This window comes from Emiliania huxleyi (assembly GCF_000372725.1).
Source record: "Emiliania huxleyi CCMP1516 unplaced genomic scaffold EMIHUscaffold_87, whole genome shotgun sequence".
NCBI lineage: Eukaryota > Haptophyta > Isochrysidales > Noelaerhabdaceae > Emiliania > Emiliania huxleyi.
In genome coordinates, this window is record NW_005195508.1 from 113,828 (window position 1) to 128,611 (window position 14,784).

At 66.1% G+C, this 14,784-nt stretch overlaps 3 protein-coding genes across 3 annotated transcripts; all 3 read right to left on the reverse strand.

The window, feature by feature from the left end:
- Positions 1–342: 342 nt before the first annotated feature.
- On the reverse strand, positions 343–3,674 carry EMIHUDRAFT_453551 (hypothetical protein; the record flags this gene model as incomplete). The annotated part of the gene is made up of 7 exons (XM_005758287.1): positions 3,003–3,674; positions 1,474–1,576; positions 1,270–1,379; positions 1,023–1,194; positions 846–952; positions 648–725; positions 343–582 (listed from the first exon to the last, which is right to left on the reverse strand). The coding sequence occupies exons 1-7, from the start codon at positions 3,666–3,668 to the stop codon at positions 343–345; spliced, it is 1,476 nt and encodes a 491-aa protein (XP_005758344.1). The 5' UTR covers positions 3,669–3,674.
- A 5,279-nt stretch (positions 3,675–8,953) lies between these two features.
- Positions 8,954–10,622, reverse strand: EMIHUDRAFT_438817 (hypothetical protein). Its single transcript, XM_005758288.1, has one exon. It carries the CDS (start codon positions 10,583–10,585, stop codon positions 9,092–9,094), a length of 1,494 nt encoding a protein of 497 aa, XP_005758345.1. The 5' UTR covers positions 10,586–10,622; the 3' UTR covers positions 8,954–9,091.
- Positions 10,623–10,874: 252 nt separating this feature from the next.
- EMIHUDRAFT_453553 (hypothetical protein) lies at positions 10,875–13,430 on the reverse strand (the record flags this gene model as incomplete). Its single annotated transcript, XM_005758289.1, has 8 exons — positions 10,875–10,956; positions 11,431–11,615; positions 11,729–12,091; positions 12,250–12,324; positions 12,412–12,609; positions 12,674–12,865; positions 13,013–13,282; positions 13,416–13,430. The coding sequence occupies 8 exons, from the start codon at positions 13,428–13,430 to the stop codon at positions 10,875–10,877; spliced, it is 1,380 nt and encodes a 459-aa protein (XP_005758346.1).
- Positions 13,431–14,784: the final 1,354 nt, after the last annotated feature.

Here is a 14,784-nt window from a genome sequence, read left to right on the forward strand (position 1 = left end):
TTTTATGCAACTAAGTTTGTTGAAGGAGGTCACGGGTCAACACACATATGGACTCCCCACCACGCGACACCGTGAGCTCTCTCTCTCCTCGCGGAGTCCGGAGAGACCTCTCTCTCGTGCAGAATCGATCTCTCAGTCTCTCTCCGAACGTAGGCGACACAATATCGGTCAGATCGTTCCCTCACGCGACGCCCCACTTTGCGTGACTCGGTGCTGGCATGTCTCCTCCCCTCACGCCGCAACCCTCGCCGGTAATCTCCTCACTGGGAAAGTAAAGTACGGGCGAAGGGGAGGGAATGGGGAAGCGTCGCAGCAACGACCGCTCCGCCGCCCTCGGCTTGCCTACTCGGCGGCCGCCTCGGGCATCGGGTGACCGGCGAAAAAGTGGAGCCACACTTGCAGCGCCTCGTCGGCAAGTGCGGAAGGCGGGACCGCGCCGAGCGACGCCCCGAAGCCTTCGTCGCCGCCGCCGGCCCCTTGCTGCAGCGCCGCGTACCAGATAGCCGTGCCGTCAGACAGCTCGACCGGCGCCGCCTCGACGGAGCCAGCTCCTGCGCTGCCGGCCTCGCCGCCTGGGGAGACCTGTGCGGCGGTGGAGGGAGGCCGCTCAGGCGAGCACCGCAGGCTCGGAGCGCCGGAGCGTGCACCTCGCCCAGCGCCCAGATCTGGGGCCAGAGCAGCGCCGGCGAGGCGACTTGCTCGAGCTCTCCCCGCGCGAGGCGCGCCTGGGGGGAAGGGGGGGGGGGGGGGGCTTTTAACGGGGGTCCTGGCAGGGGCCCTGGCCCCCAGCGCGACACTGAGGCCGTCGGGTCGGGGCGTCTCGCATCTCGCTTGGATTTCGGGGCCTCGAGGGCGGGTCTTTCCCAGCCGACGACTCCCGAGAGGAGCAAAAAGTCGGAAAAAAACCCCTCCCCCTCCTTGATGCGCGCCCCTGCATCGGAGGACTTGATCCCCCTGCCCCCGGAGGAGGAGACGCGCTCAGCCCGGCACCGCCTCGGCCGAACGCCTCCAGCCCCCGCCGCGCCAGACGCCGCACTCGCCGACCGGAGTGCCGCCGAGCGCCTCGCCGCGCGTGTGCAGCCAGAGCAGCCCGTTGCCGTCCACGTCGAGGCTGCCGCCGCGGACGCGCGCCTCTCCTCCGAAGCCGATCGCGCGGCGCGGCCGGTCGGGCAGGTTGAACTGGACGACGTTCGCCTGCGGGAGGGCGTGGGGCAGGCTCAGGCGAGGGTCGGTGGCAAGCAGGGGGAGGGGAGGCCACAGCTAGCTCGCCGTCGGCCGGTTGAGCACCGCGGCGACGGCGAGGCCCTGCTCCGTCTCGTGCAGCAGCAGGAGCAGCGACTTGTGCAGGAACTGCGACTCGAGCGTGTAGGTGTCGGTGCCTGCAGGCAAGGGGGTGAGGGGCGGATCAGGGACGGCCGAGGGAAGGGACGGCCGACGGGAAAGCCTCTCGGAGCGCGCGGGGCGTCGGTGCACCTCGCCCGCTGCAGAGCACGCGGCCGGCGAGCGCTTCGCCGTCGCCGCCCTCCGCCCGGGCCGGCTCCGCGAGGGCGGGTCGTGGCACCAAGTGCTGCCGCACCTGGTGACAGGGGCAGGGTGGAGCCTCGGCTCAGCGAGATCGGCCTCCGGAGGGTTCGGAGAGCAGCAGCAGTGCGGATCGCGCCCACTCGGCGAGCATGCGGTCCTGCCGGCAGGGATGGGTCCGTGGTGAGGGGAGGGGGGAGGGTGTGGTGAGGGGAGGGTGCGGTGAGGGGAGGGTGCGGTGCGGGGAGGGTGCGGTGCGGGCATGGAGGGTGCTGGCCAGCAGAGTCCCGGGGGGCGAAGCGCTCCTCCAGGTTGCCTCTCGTGCGGTCCGCCTCCTCTCCCTTGCCGATCGCGCGCATCAGCCCCTCCCACGTCTGAAGCCCGTCGCCTGCTCGGCGAAGGCGGAGGGCCGCTGAGCCCAACGCCGGCAGCCTCTCGCCCCTCGCCAACTACCTCCTTCCTCTGGTCCCCTCACCTGCCCCCCACCTCCCCCTCACCCCCTCGCCTCCCCCGAACCCCCCACGCCCCCACGCCCCCACGCCTGCCGCGCCGACGCCGGCGCTCGGCGGAGGGAGGTCGGTGCCTACACATCAACTGTTGCACTCAGATGGACATACACACATGCACATGCACATGCACATGTGTAGGCGGAGGGAGGTCGGTGCCCTGCCGGAGGAGCTCGCGCAGCAGCACCTCCGAGTCGGCTGCGGCGAGGTACCTGTCTCACGAGCAGCGCCGGTCAGCTCTCCCCGCGGCTGCCTCTCTGGTGCGGCTGCTGCCGCACCACGAGTCTCTCTCGACTTCGCCCTGGAGCTGCTTGGGCTAGGGCTAGGGTTAGGGCTGCCCGCACACCACGAGTCTCTCTCGACTTCGCCCTGGAGCTGCTTGGGCTAGGGCTAGGGTTAGGGCTGCCCGCACACCACGAGTCTCTCTCGACTTCGCCCTGGAGCTGCTTGGGCTAGGGCTAGGGTTAGGGCTGCCCGCACACCACGAGTCTCTCTCGACTTCGCCCTGGAGCTGCTTGGGCTAGGGCTAGGGTTAGGGCTGCCCGCACACCACGAGTCTCTCTCGACTTCGCCCTGGAGCTGCTTGGGCTAGGGCTAGGGTTAGGGCTGCCCGCACACCACGAGTCTCTCTCGACTTCGCCCTGGAGCTGCTTGGGCTAGGGCTAGGGTTAGGGCTGCCCGCACACCACGAGTCTCTCTCGACTTCGCCCTGGAGCTGCTTGGGCTAGGGCTAGGGTTAGGGCTGCCCGCACACCACGAGTCTCTCTCGACTTCGCCCTGGAGCTGCTTGGGCTAGGGCTAGGGTTAGGGCTGCCCGCACACCACGAGTCTCTCTCGACTTCGCCCTGGAGCTGCTTGGGCTAGGGCTAGGGTTAGGGCTGCCCGCACACCACGAGTCTCTCTCGACTTCGCCCTGGAGCTGCTTGGGCTAGGGCTAGGGTTAGGGCTGCCCGCACACCACGAGTCTCTCTCGACTTCGCCCTGGAGCTGCTTGGGCGCCCAGCCCGCGTAGCCCACGAAGAGCCAAAAGGAAGACCTCTCCGCCTCGCCCGAGGCGACCAGCGCCTGCGCTCCCTCGAGCGTCGTGTACTGCACCCCTCTGATCACCGGCATCGACAGCCGCGTCGCAGCGTCGCTCGTAAGCGAGTGCAAGCAGACGATCTCGCGCGTCCCTCCAGCCCGTCCATTCCCGTGGAAGAGTCCACCCTCCGCCACGTCGCCCCCGAACCACACGCGCCAGCCGTCGAGCTCCATCGCCGACGGCCGATTCAGTATGATGCCGCGAGTGAAGGCGTCGTCGTGCTGCAGAAGAAGCATGACCGACTTGTGAAAGTACTGCTGTCGCAGCGCGAAGCCGAACTCCTGCTGCGTGCCGCCGAGGATCACCGAACCCCGTTCGATGAGCGGCGTCTCGTAGACGGGGGCACCGCTGACGACGGGCGAGCTGAGGCCAGGCGGAGCGTCGGGATCAGCCTGCTCGAGCTGCTCCATCGCCACAAGCCGCGCCCGCACGTCGCGCCAGTCCTCCTCGCCCTTCACATCGCCGCCGTCGGTGCAGAGCCTCGGCGCAGCGGCGCGTGTGGGAATGGAAAATGACCGCGGAGGAAGATAAGCCCGCGAGAGCAAGGCCAAGAGCGACATCTTGCGCGGAGGCGGCCGCCGCTAGAGAGCCCTTTGTTTTGTTTCTTTTTTAGAGAGAGGCTTGGCCTTTAAGAATTCTTTTAAGCCGACAAACAGAGAATTCTTACATCATCCGTCTGTGCTTTTTTTCTTTCGAGTTTCGTTTCTTGCTGCGCGTTCTCCCACGACCCATCCCTCCCCCCGCTTGTCTTTCTTTTTCGTATCTCTCTGTTAGTGTGTAGTCAAGAGGCCCGTTCTCTCACCCTCCGGCACACAAAGCGGTGGTTTGTCGGAGGGGGCAGCAGCAGAGGCCTCGGAGAGCAGCTCTGTGCAGCGTTGACTCAGAGCATCGCGAGCGCCGCGGCGGCCGCCCGGCCGACGGGCGCGCTCTGCTGGTGCGAGGCGGGCAGGAGGAGCGCGGCGCACCGCATCCAGGCGGGCACCGTGTCGCCCGCCACCACCTGCACCCACGGGCTCCACGCCCGGTGCTCCGCCACCGGGTCGAGGGCTCCAGACGAGCGCGCTGCCGAGGGCGGGCCCACAGACGAGTCGCCTTCGCCTTGGCCGCCGCGGCCGCGCTTGGACGCGGCAGCCGCACCACCCCCCTCGGCGCGCCGCTTGGAGCCGGCGGCGGGCGACGGCGCGGCGGCGAGGTCGTCTCCCAGCTCTGCGTAGTGCCACAGCCCGACGGTGCGCCCGTCCTCGGGGCACTCGAGCGTGAGGAGGGCCTGCGTGGACGTGTCCGGGACGGGTCATGGACGAGGCAGGGGAGGGCTCTCGCGGAAGGGGGGGCTAGCTGCCGGCTCTGCCCCCTGCCCGCTCCCTCCCGCCGCGGCGCCGGGCTGCGGCAGCGCGGCGCCGGGCCGCCAGCCGAGCAGCGCGAGCTTGAGGGCCGCCTCGTGCCTACGGGAGACGTGTCCTGGACACGTTGGACGCGGACAGAGGGGCAGCGGCGAGCGCAGCCTCGCGCCGCTGCGCTTCGCTCGAGCCGCCGCCTGCCTCCGCCTCCGCCGCGCCGTCGGACGAGTCGCGCAGCCGCGAGGACAGAGCGGCGAGCAGCGCCGACCCCCCTCCGGCGAGGCCTGCTCATCAACTCGTGAATGAGACAACGAACTAGTTAGTAATTAGCCCCCCCCCTCCGGCGAGGGCCTGCTCGTCAATTGTTGATTAGAGACGCATTTCATTGACTTCATTACCGCCCTCCGGCATGGGCCTGCTCATCAATTGTTGATTAGAGACGCATTTCATTGACTTCATTACCGCCCCCCGGCGAGGGCCTGCGGCTGCGGCAGCCTCATCGAGGGCGGGGGAGAGGCCTGCACTCAGAACAGACGCGGTGTGAGGAGAGGCTTCGTCACGCCGCCTCGCGCAAGGGGCGTGGTCCAGGCCGTCTGCGAGGGCAGGAAGCGACGGGAGGCGGAGCAGCGCGGCGTGGCGGGCCCGCAGCGACTCGAGCGCGCGCGCAGCGCCCTCGGCGAGGGAGGGGGCGGCGCCGAAGCGGGCGGGGAGCAGGAGCGACCCGAACGACTCTGGCGACGGGTTGCTGAGCCTACGGGCCACGCCGTGCACACGTCCCGGACACGTCCCGGACACGTCCCGGACGCCCCCTCCGGCTCGCTGCGAGCGCCAGGCGCAGAGCGGCTGGTGGGCGGTGCGGAGCAGGCCCTCCGCGGCGGAGAGGGCGGCGGGGTCGTCGAGGCTGGTCGGGCACTTGAACTCCGCCAGGCACACACGGCACACGAGTGTGTCCGCCGCCGCGCCGAGCCGCCAGCCGTGCCGAGCGCACTGCGGCGGCGAGAGCGCGGCGGGCTTTGCAAACCAGAGGCGCGCGTTGGAGAAGGAGTGGACGCGTCGGAGAAAGTCGTCGCGCGAGTGGGGGCGGCACGGCTCCGGCGCCTCCTCGGACTCCGCCGCCTCCAGACGCGCCTCGAGCTCGGCAAGCGACTCGCCCTTTGAGGCGGCAGGCGCAGCGGGCGCGGCGGCGGGCGACGTGGCGGCGGGCGCGGGGGCGACGGCGGCGCATGCGGCCGCGCCAAACGCGCGGGGTGCCGACGGGGAGAAGGGAGAGCCCGAGCTCAACGCGAACGGGCTGCCTGAGCCCAGCGAAAAGGGCGAGGCGGCGGGCGCGGCGGTGGCGGGTGCAGCGGCAGCAGTGACGGCGTCGGCGTCGGCCGAGCCGTCGGGCGAGCCGAGCGGCGCACAGAGTGCGCTCTCGAGGTCGCCGAGAAGGGCCGCGACTTGGCTGCGGAGGGAGGAGGGTGTCATCGCCAGGCCCCAGGGCGGCGGCTGGAGGATGCCCTCGCACTGGAAAAGAACCAGGCGCGCGTTGAAGATGAGCGCGCGCGTCACAGCGCAGGCCAGGTCTACACTGGCCGCGGCACCAGCTCCCGCGGTCTGCACGCTAGGAGTGGTCCGCCCTCGCAATGAATGCGGAATACTATTACGAAAAGTACAACTAGTGCGACACACTAGTCAGTCTCGTAATCGCGCCAAGAGCGCGGATACACACACACACAAACAACAGGCGCGGCTATGAATAGCTGCGCATATACAGATAACGACTGTTCACAGTTGGGAAAGAGAGAGTCGTCTCTAACGCTCCCCCCTAGTTGCATCGGCAACTATCTCGGACGACTCGCGCGTCTTCGGCGAAGGGGACCCGCGGCTTCATCGAAATGGTCGCGCTGCACGAGAAGCTCGCCGTCTTCCTCGGCTCGGCCGACGCCGCTGGGCAGTCGGCCGCCGACAAGGGGCTGCTGTGCGGCGCCGTCGAGTCCTTCAAGCGCATCACCAAGGCGGCGCAAGAGAGGGGCGTCCGTGCCGGCGCAACCTACGCCCCGTACCAGATCACGACGGACGGCGTCGCAGCGGGGTGGCTCTACAGCCCGGCTCAGGACATGGTGCTGATGATGCTCGAGGAGCTCGGGATGCCCATCCTCCACTTCAACGGCAAATCCGAGACGATGACCGACTACACCGTGGGCTATATGAACGCCTCCGACCTCCACTCTGCCCCGGGACTCGTCCCACAAGTCGACTACCCGGTTGACTTTTGGCTATACGACGGTGCACAGCACCCCCGCGCAACTCCCCTTCTGCTGTAACCCCCCCCCCCCCCTCCCCCCCCCGACCCTCCCCCTGCGTTGCCCACAACAGTGCGCGTGGCCCTCGACTTCACCTCGCCGGCGTTTGCCGCCGCGTGGCCGCACCCCGCCGTCGTGGCGAAGCAGTACGCGTACTGGCCGCACGGCGGGCACGTCTACAGCTATCACCACGCGCAGGAGATTCTCCACCTTGTCGGCAAGCACTTGGCGACCGCCGCCCGCCTCCTCCCCTCCACGGCGTGCACCGCCGTCGGCGACATAGACGGCGACACGCACCGCACGGACGGGCTCGATCCTGGCCAGTACGCATGTTACGCGCCCAAGACCTACGCGTGGTGTGAGAACATCCCTAGCATCCACTCGTACGCTATCGAAGCCGCATACGACGAGGGCTACGCCGCTGCCGCCGTTGGTTGGCAGGCGGAAGCTACCGCAGCTGGCTGGGGGCCGCTGTGCACCGGTGTCCAAACACCGGCCCAGCGGCGCACCCAAGAGGGATTGCGCCAGCGGCGCGTTGCGAAGATGTCCGCGGGGGAGGAGTGGTGGTGAGGTAAGCGGCAGCAGCGAGCAGCGGCGGGGTGAGAAGAGACGGCAGCGCCAGGCCTTGCTGTGCCCCTGACCTCGCTCGGCGGAGTCTGACCCCCTTGTTTCGTGCGGGTGAGCGGCTCGCGCGGGACATGTTTGTTGGGGACTGAGGATCGAGGGGGGCCCGAGGAGTGTGATCCCTCCGTGTGTGCGGGGTAGCGGCTACGGCTCCCGGGACGTGCGTGTTTTGCATGGGACTGAGGGTAGTATAGGCGCGCGACTCGATCACGGCGGCTGGCCCGGACGCGATCATGGCTAGTGGTCCATTTCACTGTGCTCTGTGGCAGCACAGCTCGCGCCCATTTTGTAGAGGGGAAGGACCGTGAGTTCAGAGTTGACGGAAATTCAGGGACGCGATCCACTTCGCCACAGACGGTCCCACGCCTCGCCGCTAAGACGGCCGCAGCTCGTGTGCGTGTCGCCGTCTTTTTGTCCGGAGTGAAAAGTCCAACGCGCTCGTCGGTGGACGGTGGCGGCTTCCTCCAACCTGCGCCGCGCTCGGCGAACCTCGACAGCGCCTTCGGTGGCATGCATGCAGCTCTTTGCGCCTGAAGCCTGGAGTGCAGCTCCACTGCTGCTCGCACACAGATTCACACGGCACACGCTCTGCACAGATCTCAGATGGCACAGCCTACTGTGGTCTGTGCGGCTGCCACAGCTGTGACAGCGATGGGCTCGCCCTCACTGGCCCTCAGTCACTTGTGCTGCGGCTTGTGTGAGCGACACTGCTCGGCGACTGCCGGCACACTGTGAGACCATGGGTGTGTGTGAGGTAAAACCACGCTAGATCTACCAGCGCTTGGTCACATCGGCCCCGAGGTCAGATCCTTCTACTCTGTTGATGACAACACTTGTCTACTCGCTGGAGCCGAGCAGGAGGGCCCAGCGCACAACCCACGCGCCAATCGATGACGCCCGCGGGGCTCTAAAGGCAGTGAACAGGTTCCCCCTTAGCTGTCTCAGGTGTGCGGGCGTGCTTCGGTCGGCGTACTGGAGGTGACCTTCTTGTTTCTTATCAACCTATCTGTGAATGCAGGTATTGATTGTTGGCAAGTTAGTCAGGACACACACACAAAGCTCACACCAAAACTTCAATTTTTTTCTGGGCGGGCGGTTTGGAGAGAGAGAGAGCGCGCGTTGCGGTTTGGTGGGTGGGGGTGGTGTGCCGTGTCCGATTCTCCCCTCTGTAAGATGTAAGTAAGCTAAATAAAAGATACGACAACGTAATGCTCGCCGCGCCTGTGCGCAGACGTTGAAAACGTGGTGGTGCCTGGATACCCACAGTCAGTCAGTCAGTCAGTGTTACACACGTCCTAGCATGGACGACGGGGCACACGCACTCGCGGAACACAGGGCATTACACACGAGGCGTTGTTTGTGTGCGTTCTCAGGGAAAGGCATCACAACAGACAAAAGAATAGTCAGAGGGGCAGCAGTGGGGACCCCCACTCACGGCCCCGCGAGCGCCTGCAGCGAGATGTCCATCGCTGCATTTATGGGGTCGGCAGCAATGAACACCGGCGTCGCCCCCGCCGTACCGAGTTGCCTGGGTTCGGGCTCCAACGCAGGTCGGTAGAGGAGCTCTGAAGCGTGAAGGCCGCGGCGCGCGGGCATGGCGCCGTAATTACTACTGGTACATAATCAACTATGTGAGCACCGTTACTCTGCGTAGCTACTCTCGCTCTAAAAGAATGCTCACACCCCCGTCCCGTCGCTCTCACACCTCTCTTCCGTCGACGCACCCTGTCTCATGAGCTACGCGATCGGCCTTCCGCGTGTGATAGCGTGGCTGAGGACGGCGTGGACAAAGGCACTTTGCGGTGGGCCGCCGGCGAGGCGCGGGTCGTTGGCGAGGCGAGCGAGCGGCCACAGCAAGTCGCACGCGTGCGCTCGCGCCGCGTCTGGAAAGAGCTCGTGAGTCTGTGGCGTCCACGGCTCCGCCGCGGCGCGCACGAGGCGGGCCACCTCGCACACATGCTGGTCACCGAGAGGCCCGACGGCAGCATGTCCCGCGGCATGTAGGTCATTCGCCAGCGAGAGTGGTGACGGCCCGTCCCCGCTGCTCGCGTGCACGTCAGCGCCGCCGCGGAGCAGCTTGCGCGCGCGCGTAGCGCCGATGAGCGCGACGTGGTGCAGCGGCGTCGACCACTCGCTGCTCGTCTGCAGCCAATCAAGGGCGGCGTTGGCCCGTGCGAGCGCCGGCGGCGGAGGGCCCTGCGCCGCCTCCATTGCCTGGATGCGTAATCGGAGGATTCGTTCGGCCGTCACCCTCGGGTCGCCGGGAAGGCTGATGCGCCCGGTCTCTTCGGTGTAGAGAGAGTGGGACTCGACGGAGGCGCGACTCGCACCATGGGATGAGAGCAACTGGAGGATCGCCAGCGGCGACTCCCCGCTCTCCTCCGGCACATCCTTCATCGCGACTAGTTGCAGCAGCGGCCTGGTCCGGTCGGGCTTCACGTTCGGATCCGCGCCCGCGGCGAGAAGCAATCGCAAGCACGCGTAGGACGAACATTCGATGGCGCGCGTTAGCAGGCAGCACCAAGCATTCTCGCAAAGGCCGAGCCACTCGCTGCGGCGCTCGGGGGGCAGCGACGACAGGAGGTATTCGAGGCACAGAGCCAGTTTGCGGCGGACGCAGACGTACATGATGTTGTTGGGATGTACGCAATCCAAGCGAGTGTACGAGCGTCCGCATCCGCCCTCTGCACCATTGTTTCGCTCAGTGTGCGAAATGTCAGCGCCGAAGTCGAGCAATCTCCTCACACAGGCTCCTCGCCTCGCCGCTTCGGCGGGTGATGCCACGCGCTCGCGGTTGCTGACGTCGCAAGCGCACGCGAGGTATGTGACGCTGACGCACTCCTCGTAGAGTTCTGGCCCGTTGGGCACCTCCGCCCAGCTATTGAAGATCATCAGATTGGGGGACGCTCCACGAGCGAGCGCACCACTCAGCAGCTCTACGTCACCGTTGAGGCAGGCCTGATACAAGTCGTCTTCTGCATGCTCCCTGGCTGCAGCAGCCACAGCGGCAGCCGCATCGGCGGCCCGCGCGCTAGCTGCGGCAGCCGCATCGATTTCTGTTTTCAGCTTCGCCGGCCGGACCTGGATCCGCTCGCCGGTGGACACAACCTGCGCTCGCCAGCGTTGCGCCTGCGGCAGCCACTCCTCAAGGATGACGGACGCCAGTTCAAGATCTACCCGGCCCGCCATACCGAACAGCACGTGCTCCTCCCCAGGTCGTCGCTCTGCCATCGGACAGCGACCTGTCTTGAAGCCCCAAGCCGGCGAGGCACTCGGCCATTGCGGGATGGACCATTGAATTCTTTTTTTGAAACACCTGCGTCCGGAGATCTTGGAGTTGTCGCCTTGTGCCGCGCACCTCGCTGTATAAGTCACGATTTTCACCGATTTGCCGAAAGTGCCGGATGCTACGCCGGCTACCACGAAGCGCACACCCACCCAAAGAGGAAGGGAAGCGCGCGGCTTTGCCCCGCCCTCTCCCTCCTCCGCTCCTAGCGGAGAAGTCGAGAGCAGCGCCCGGTTACATGCAGGACGTCGCGCCGCCAGTCCAAGTGCGAAACCCCGCGCCGGGCCCCAGCCGGGGGGGAAGTAGGACACACGTCCTAGAAGGAAGTCGATGCTCCGCCGGTGCGGGGCTTCATCTTCTTGATGCGGTCGGAGCAGCGGGATGGGGGCTTGGTTGGCGGGGCGCGCTTCTTCCCTTGGAAGTACACCTCCCCGATCTCGGGCTGTGACTTCTTGGGCGTGAGCGACTTGGTCGAAGGGAGCGGTACAACGACCTCGACCTATGGGGGCCAGGTACTCATACAGGTACGCGGCGCGGCGAGCTCGTAGATGAGGTGAGAGAGGTGGAGCGGGGAGGGGCTGGGGGCGGCAGGGGAAGTGAGCTGCTCGGCGCCTGCAGCGAGCCGAAGGCGGGCTCGTCGAAGGCCTCGTCGTGCGCGTCGTACTTGGCGCGGAAGGCGCCGACCCAGGCCGCGCCCGCCCGGCCGCCCGGGCCAGCCTTTGCCATCGCGGCCGCGAGGTCGCCGCGGAGGCGGGCGTGGTCGGGTGCGTGCTCGCCATCGAGCTCGTACTGCTGCTCGGTCTCGCAGTTGACGACGATGGCGTCGTTTAGCGCGACGAGCGAGGCGTAGGAGCCGGCCGCCGCGAGCGCCTCGGCGAAGCAGCCCTTGATGAGCTCGTGCTGCTTGTCGAGCGTGGCCTTGAGGTGGGACCGCTCCGGCGAGGAGAGGGAGGCGAGCGGCTTCGCCGCCACCGCCTGCGAGTCGAAGGCGGCGGACACTCATTGGTCGAAGGGCGGCGCGTGGTCTCGGGGGCGGACGGGCGGGACGGAGCGGGGGCGGGAGGCGGAGCGAGGTCATGGCTGGGCGCCTGCAGCGAGCCGAAGGCGGGCTCGTCGAAGGCCTCGTCGTGCGCGTCGTACTTGGCGCGGAAGGCGCCGACCCAGGCCGCGCCCGCCCGGCCGCCCGGGCCAGCCTTTGCCATCGCGGCCGCGAGGTCGCCGCGGAGGCGGGCGTGGTCGGGTGCGTGCTCGCCATCGAGCTCGTACTGCTGCTCGGTCTCGCAGTTGACGACGATGGCGTCGTTTAGCGCGACGAGCGAGGCGTAGGAGCCGGCCGCCGCGAGCGCCTCGGCGAAGCAGCCCTTGATGAGCTCGTGCTGCTTGTCGAGCGTGGCCTTGAGGTGGGACCGCTCCGGCGAGGAGAGGGAGGCGAGCGGCTTCGCCGCCACCGCCTGCGAGTCGAAGGCGGCGGACACTCATTGGTAGAAGGGCGGCGCGTGGTCTCGGGGGCGGACGGGCGGGACGGAGCGGGGAGGGCGACCCCGGGCTGTGTGCATCCGCCCTCCCCGCTGAGGGACGGCAAGTTGTACGTGGGCGGGATGAGCACTACCTCGGGACCGGCGATGGTCTTGACGTCATCTTGCTTGGCAAGCTGGTCGGCCGCCAGCTCAACGCCAGACCCGTCCTGCGAAGCAGGAACGACGAGAGAGGGGGTGAACGAGGGACGCGCCGGGCCAGAGCAAAGGACGGGTTGACTTGTGTCGGCAGACACCGCGATGCCGAGGAACGTGCCGAGGTTAGAGAGCTGCACCGACTGCGCCTCCGCCATGGCAAAGGTCGCCAAGCAAGACGCCTTGAGCGACTTGGCGTTCTGAAGAGCGGCGCGCTCAGCAGCCTTGGCCGCCAGGACGGCGGGGGTGACAGTCGAGCTCACATGCGCCCGCGTGCGCTCGCCCTCGAACGACACCGCCTGTGTAGCAGCGAGCGTGGTGTGAGATGGTGCCCTGGCTGGTATGGGACGGGGGCAGAGGAACCTCGTTGGTGTTGGTGTTGATCGAGTTGGTCGCGTCCTGCAGCTGCCGCTGGAAGATCGGCGACTGGGCGACGTGTTGAGCGATTGCCTCCGCGAGGCGATCGGGCGAGGTAGGGAGATTGGTGGAGATCGGGAGCGGCTCCCCGTCTTCGGGCTCCGTCCAGTCGGACGGCACGAGGGTCAGCCCGGAAGCCTGTCAGAGGGGAGGAAGTCTACTTGGAGGAAAACCTACCACCGGTATGAAAAACATACCAACGGTATGAAACATCTACCATGGCCATAGGCCAGGAATAGACGTCTGTGCGCACGCCATGAGCGTCAGGGGGGCGGTGAGAGGAACAGATGCGCATGCCTTGGCGTTTTGGTACGTCGAGCGAAGGTACTTCGCAAAGTCAGCCTTGCTGCCCGAGTTTGCCGACGCCGCAAACACGCGGTCGTCCTTCTTGTGGCGCATGATGGCCATCTCCTTCTCAGAGCCGTGCACCGAAATGATGTCGACAGTCTTGTAGCTGGGGCTGTCGAAGTCGCGGACGTGCTTCAGGTCAGGTCGGCAGCGCACGCGAGCAAAGGAAAGAGTACTCATGTGTGGCCGTTGCTGCTTGCTCTGCGACTGCAAAAAGGCGGCAAGCGGCGGGCACTCTAACTTCTAACCGTGTCATCAACATATCATCGAGATAGGACGAAGACAGTGCCGACACTGATTAGGCACCCCCTTGTCTTATCGCTAGATTCATCGTCGGCACCTGGCTCGGCACCATTTCATCCTGCTACGTCACACCTTCCTTGGGGGTTTGTTTGTTTGGTTGGGTTCGTTCGTTCGCAGCCGCTCACACACACACACACACACACACACACACACACACACACACACAACGAACGAAGCGAAACACACGGTGCAGGCTCGCCTGGCTGGTCCCAGCAGCCGCTGCGGTCGGCCGTCTCGACGATGCGAACCTTTACGTCGTCGGAGAGCACCCGCCCGTGGCCGTGCGGCGGTCATGCATGGGTGGGGTCGGCGCAACGTCCAACGATCGCCGTGCCGAGTTGCCGTGCCTCTGAACAGGTTGCCAAGTAGCCGTGCCGGTCGAGCAGGTTGCTTCAACCCCAAGTGTTGAATCAATGCCCCCAAGTCCAAGCCCCAAGTGTTGGTGAACCTTCTTTTCTAGACGGCTAGGATTGAGAGCAGCCTCGCTCTCAATCCTAGAAGTCGAAGGATTGTGAGCAGCACTCCTCGCAATCGTAGCATCTCTGTACGATTGCTAGCACCCACGCTCGCAATCCTACATCTTCTAGGACTAAGAGCAGCTCCGCTCCCAAGGTGACTGGTGACGCCTACGACTACTACCAGCGCGCTCGCAATCCGAGCAAAGTCTAGGATTGCGAGCAGCTTTGCTCACAATCCGAGCAACATGCCTCCGATTGCGAGCAGTAGCGCTCGCAATCCTAGAACTTTCGCCGATTGCGAGCGACACCGCCCACAGTCCTACGACTTCTAGGATTGCTAGCGGGTCCCCTCGCAATCGGTGCGATCACTGTTTGGATTGTGAGGAGACCCTCCCGGCGCGCTCACTCACAAGCGCTCGCGGCTGGAGCGATTGGGAGCGCCCTCTGTGCGCGTGCTAGCAATCCTTGGATCTTGGGTACGATTGTGAGCGCCGCCGCTCATAGTCCTACAAGATGTAGGATTGCGAGCGCTACTGCTCGCAATCGGAGGCATGTTGCTCGGATTGCGAGCAGTGCTGCTCGCAATCCTAGACTTTGCTCGGATTGCGAGCGCGCTGGTAGTAGTCGTAGGCGTCACCAGTCACCTTGGGAGCGGAGCTGCTCTTAGTCCTAGAAGATGTAGGATTGCGAGCGTGGGTGCTAGCAATCGTACAGAGATGCTACGATTGCGAGGAGTGCTGCTCACAATCCTTCGACTTCTAGGATTGAGAGCGAGGCTGCTCTCAATCCTAGCCGTCTAGAAAAGAAGGTTCACCCCAAGTGTTGAATCCGCCGGCGAGTCCTCGAAAGAACCCAAAAAAGACAGTTGCCTTGGGCTGTTGGGCTGCCTGTTGTGCGAGATGCTGGCCCTCGTCGTGCTGTCAGTCTCTCTCGCTCCGTTCGCAAGTC

Excerpts from the sequence above, each read along its gene's own strand:
- EMIHUDRAFT_438817 (XM_005758288.1), bottom strand. The coding sequence starts at position 10,585 with ATGGCAGAGCGACGACCTGGGGAGGAGCACGTGCTGTTCGGTATGGCG.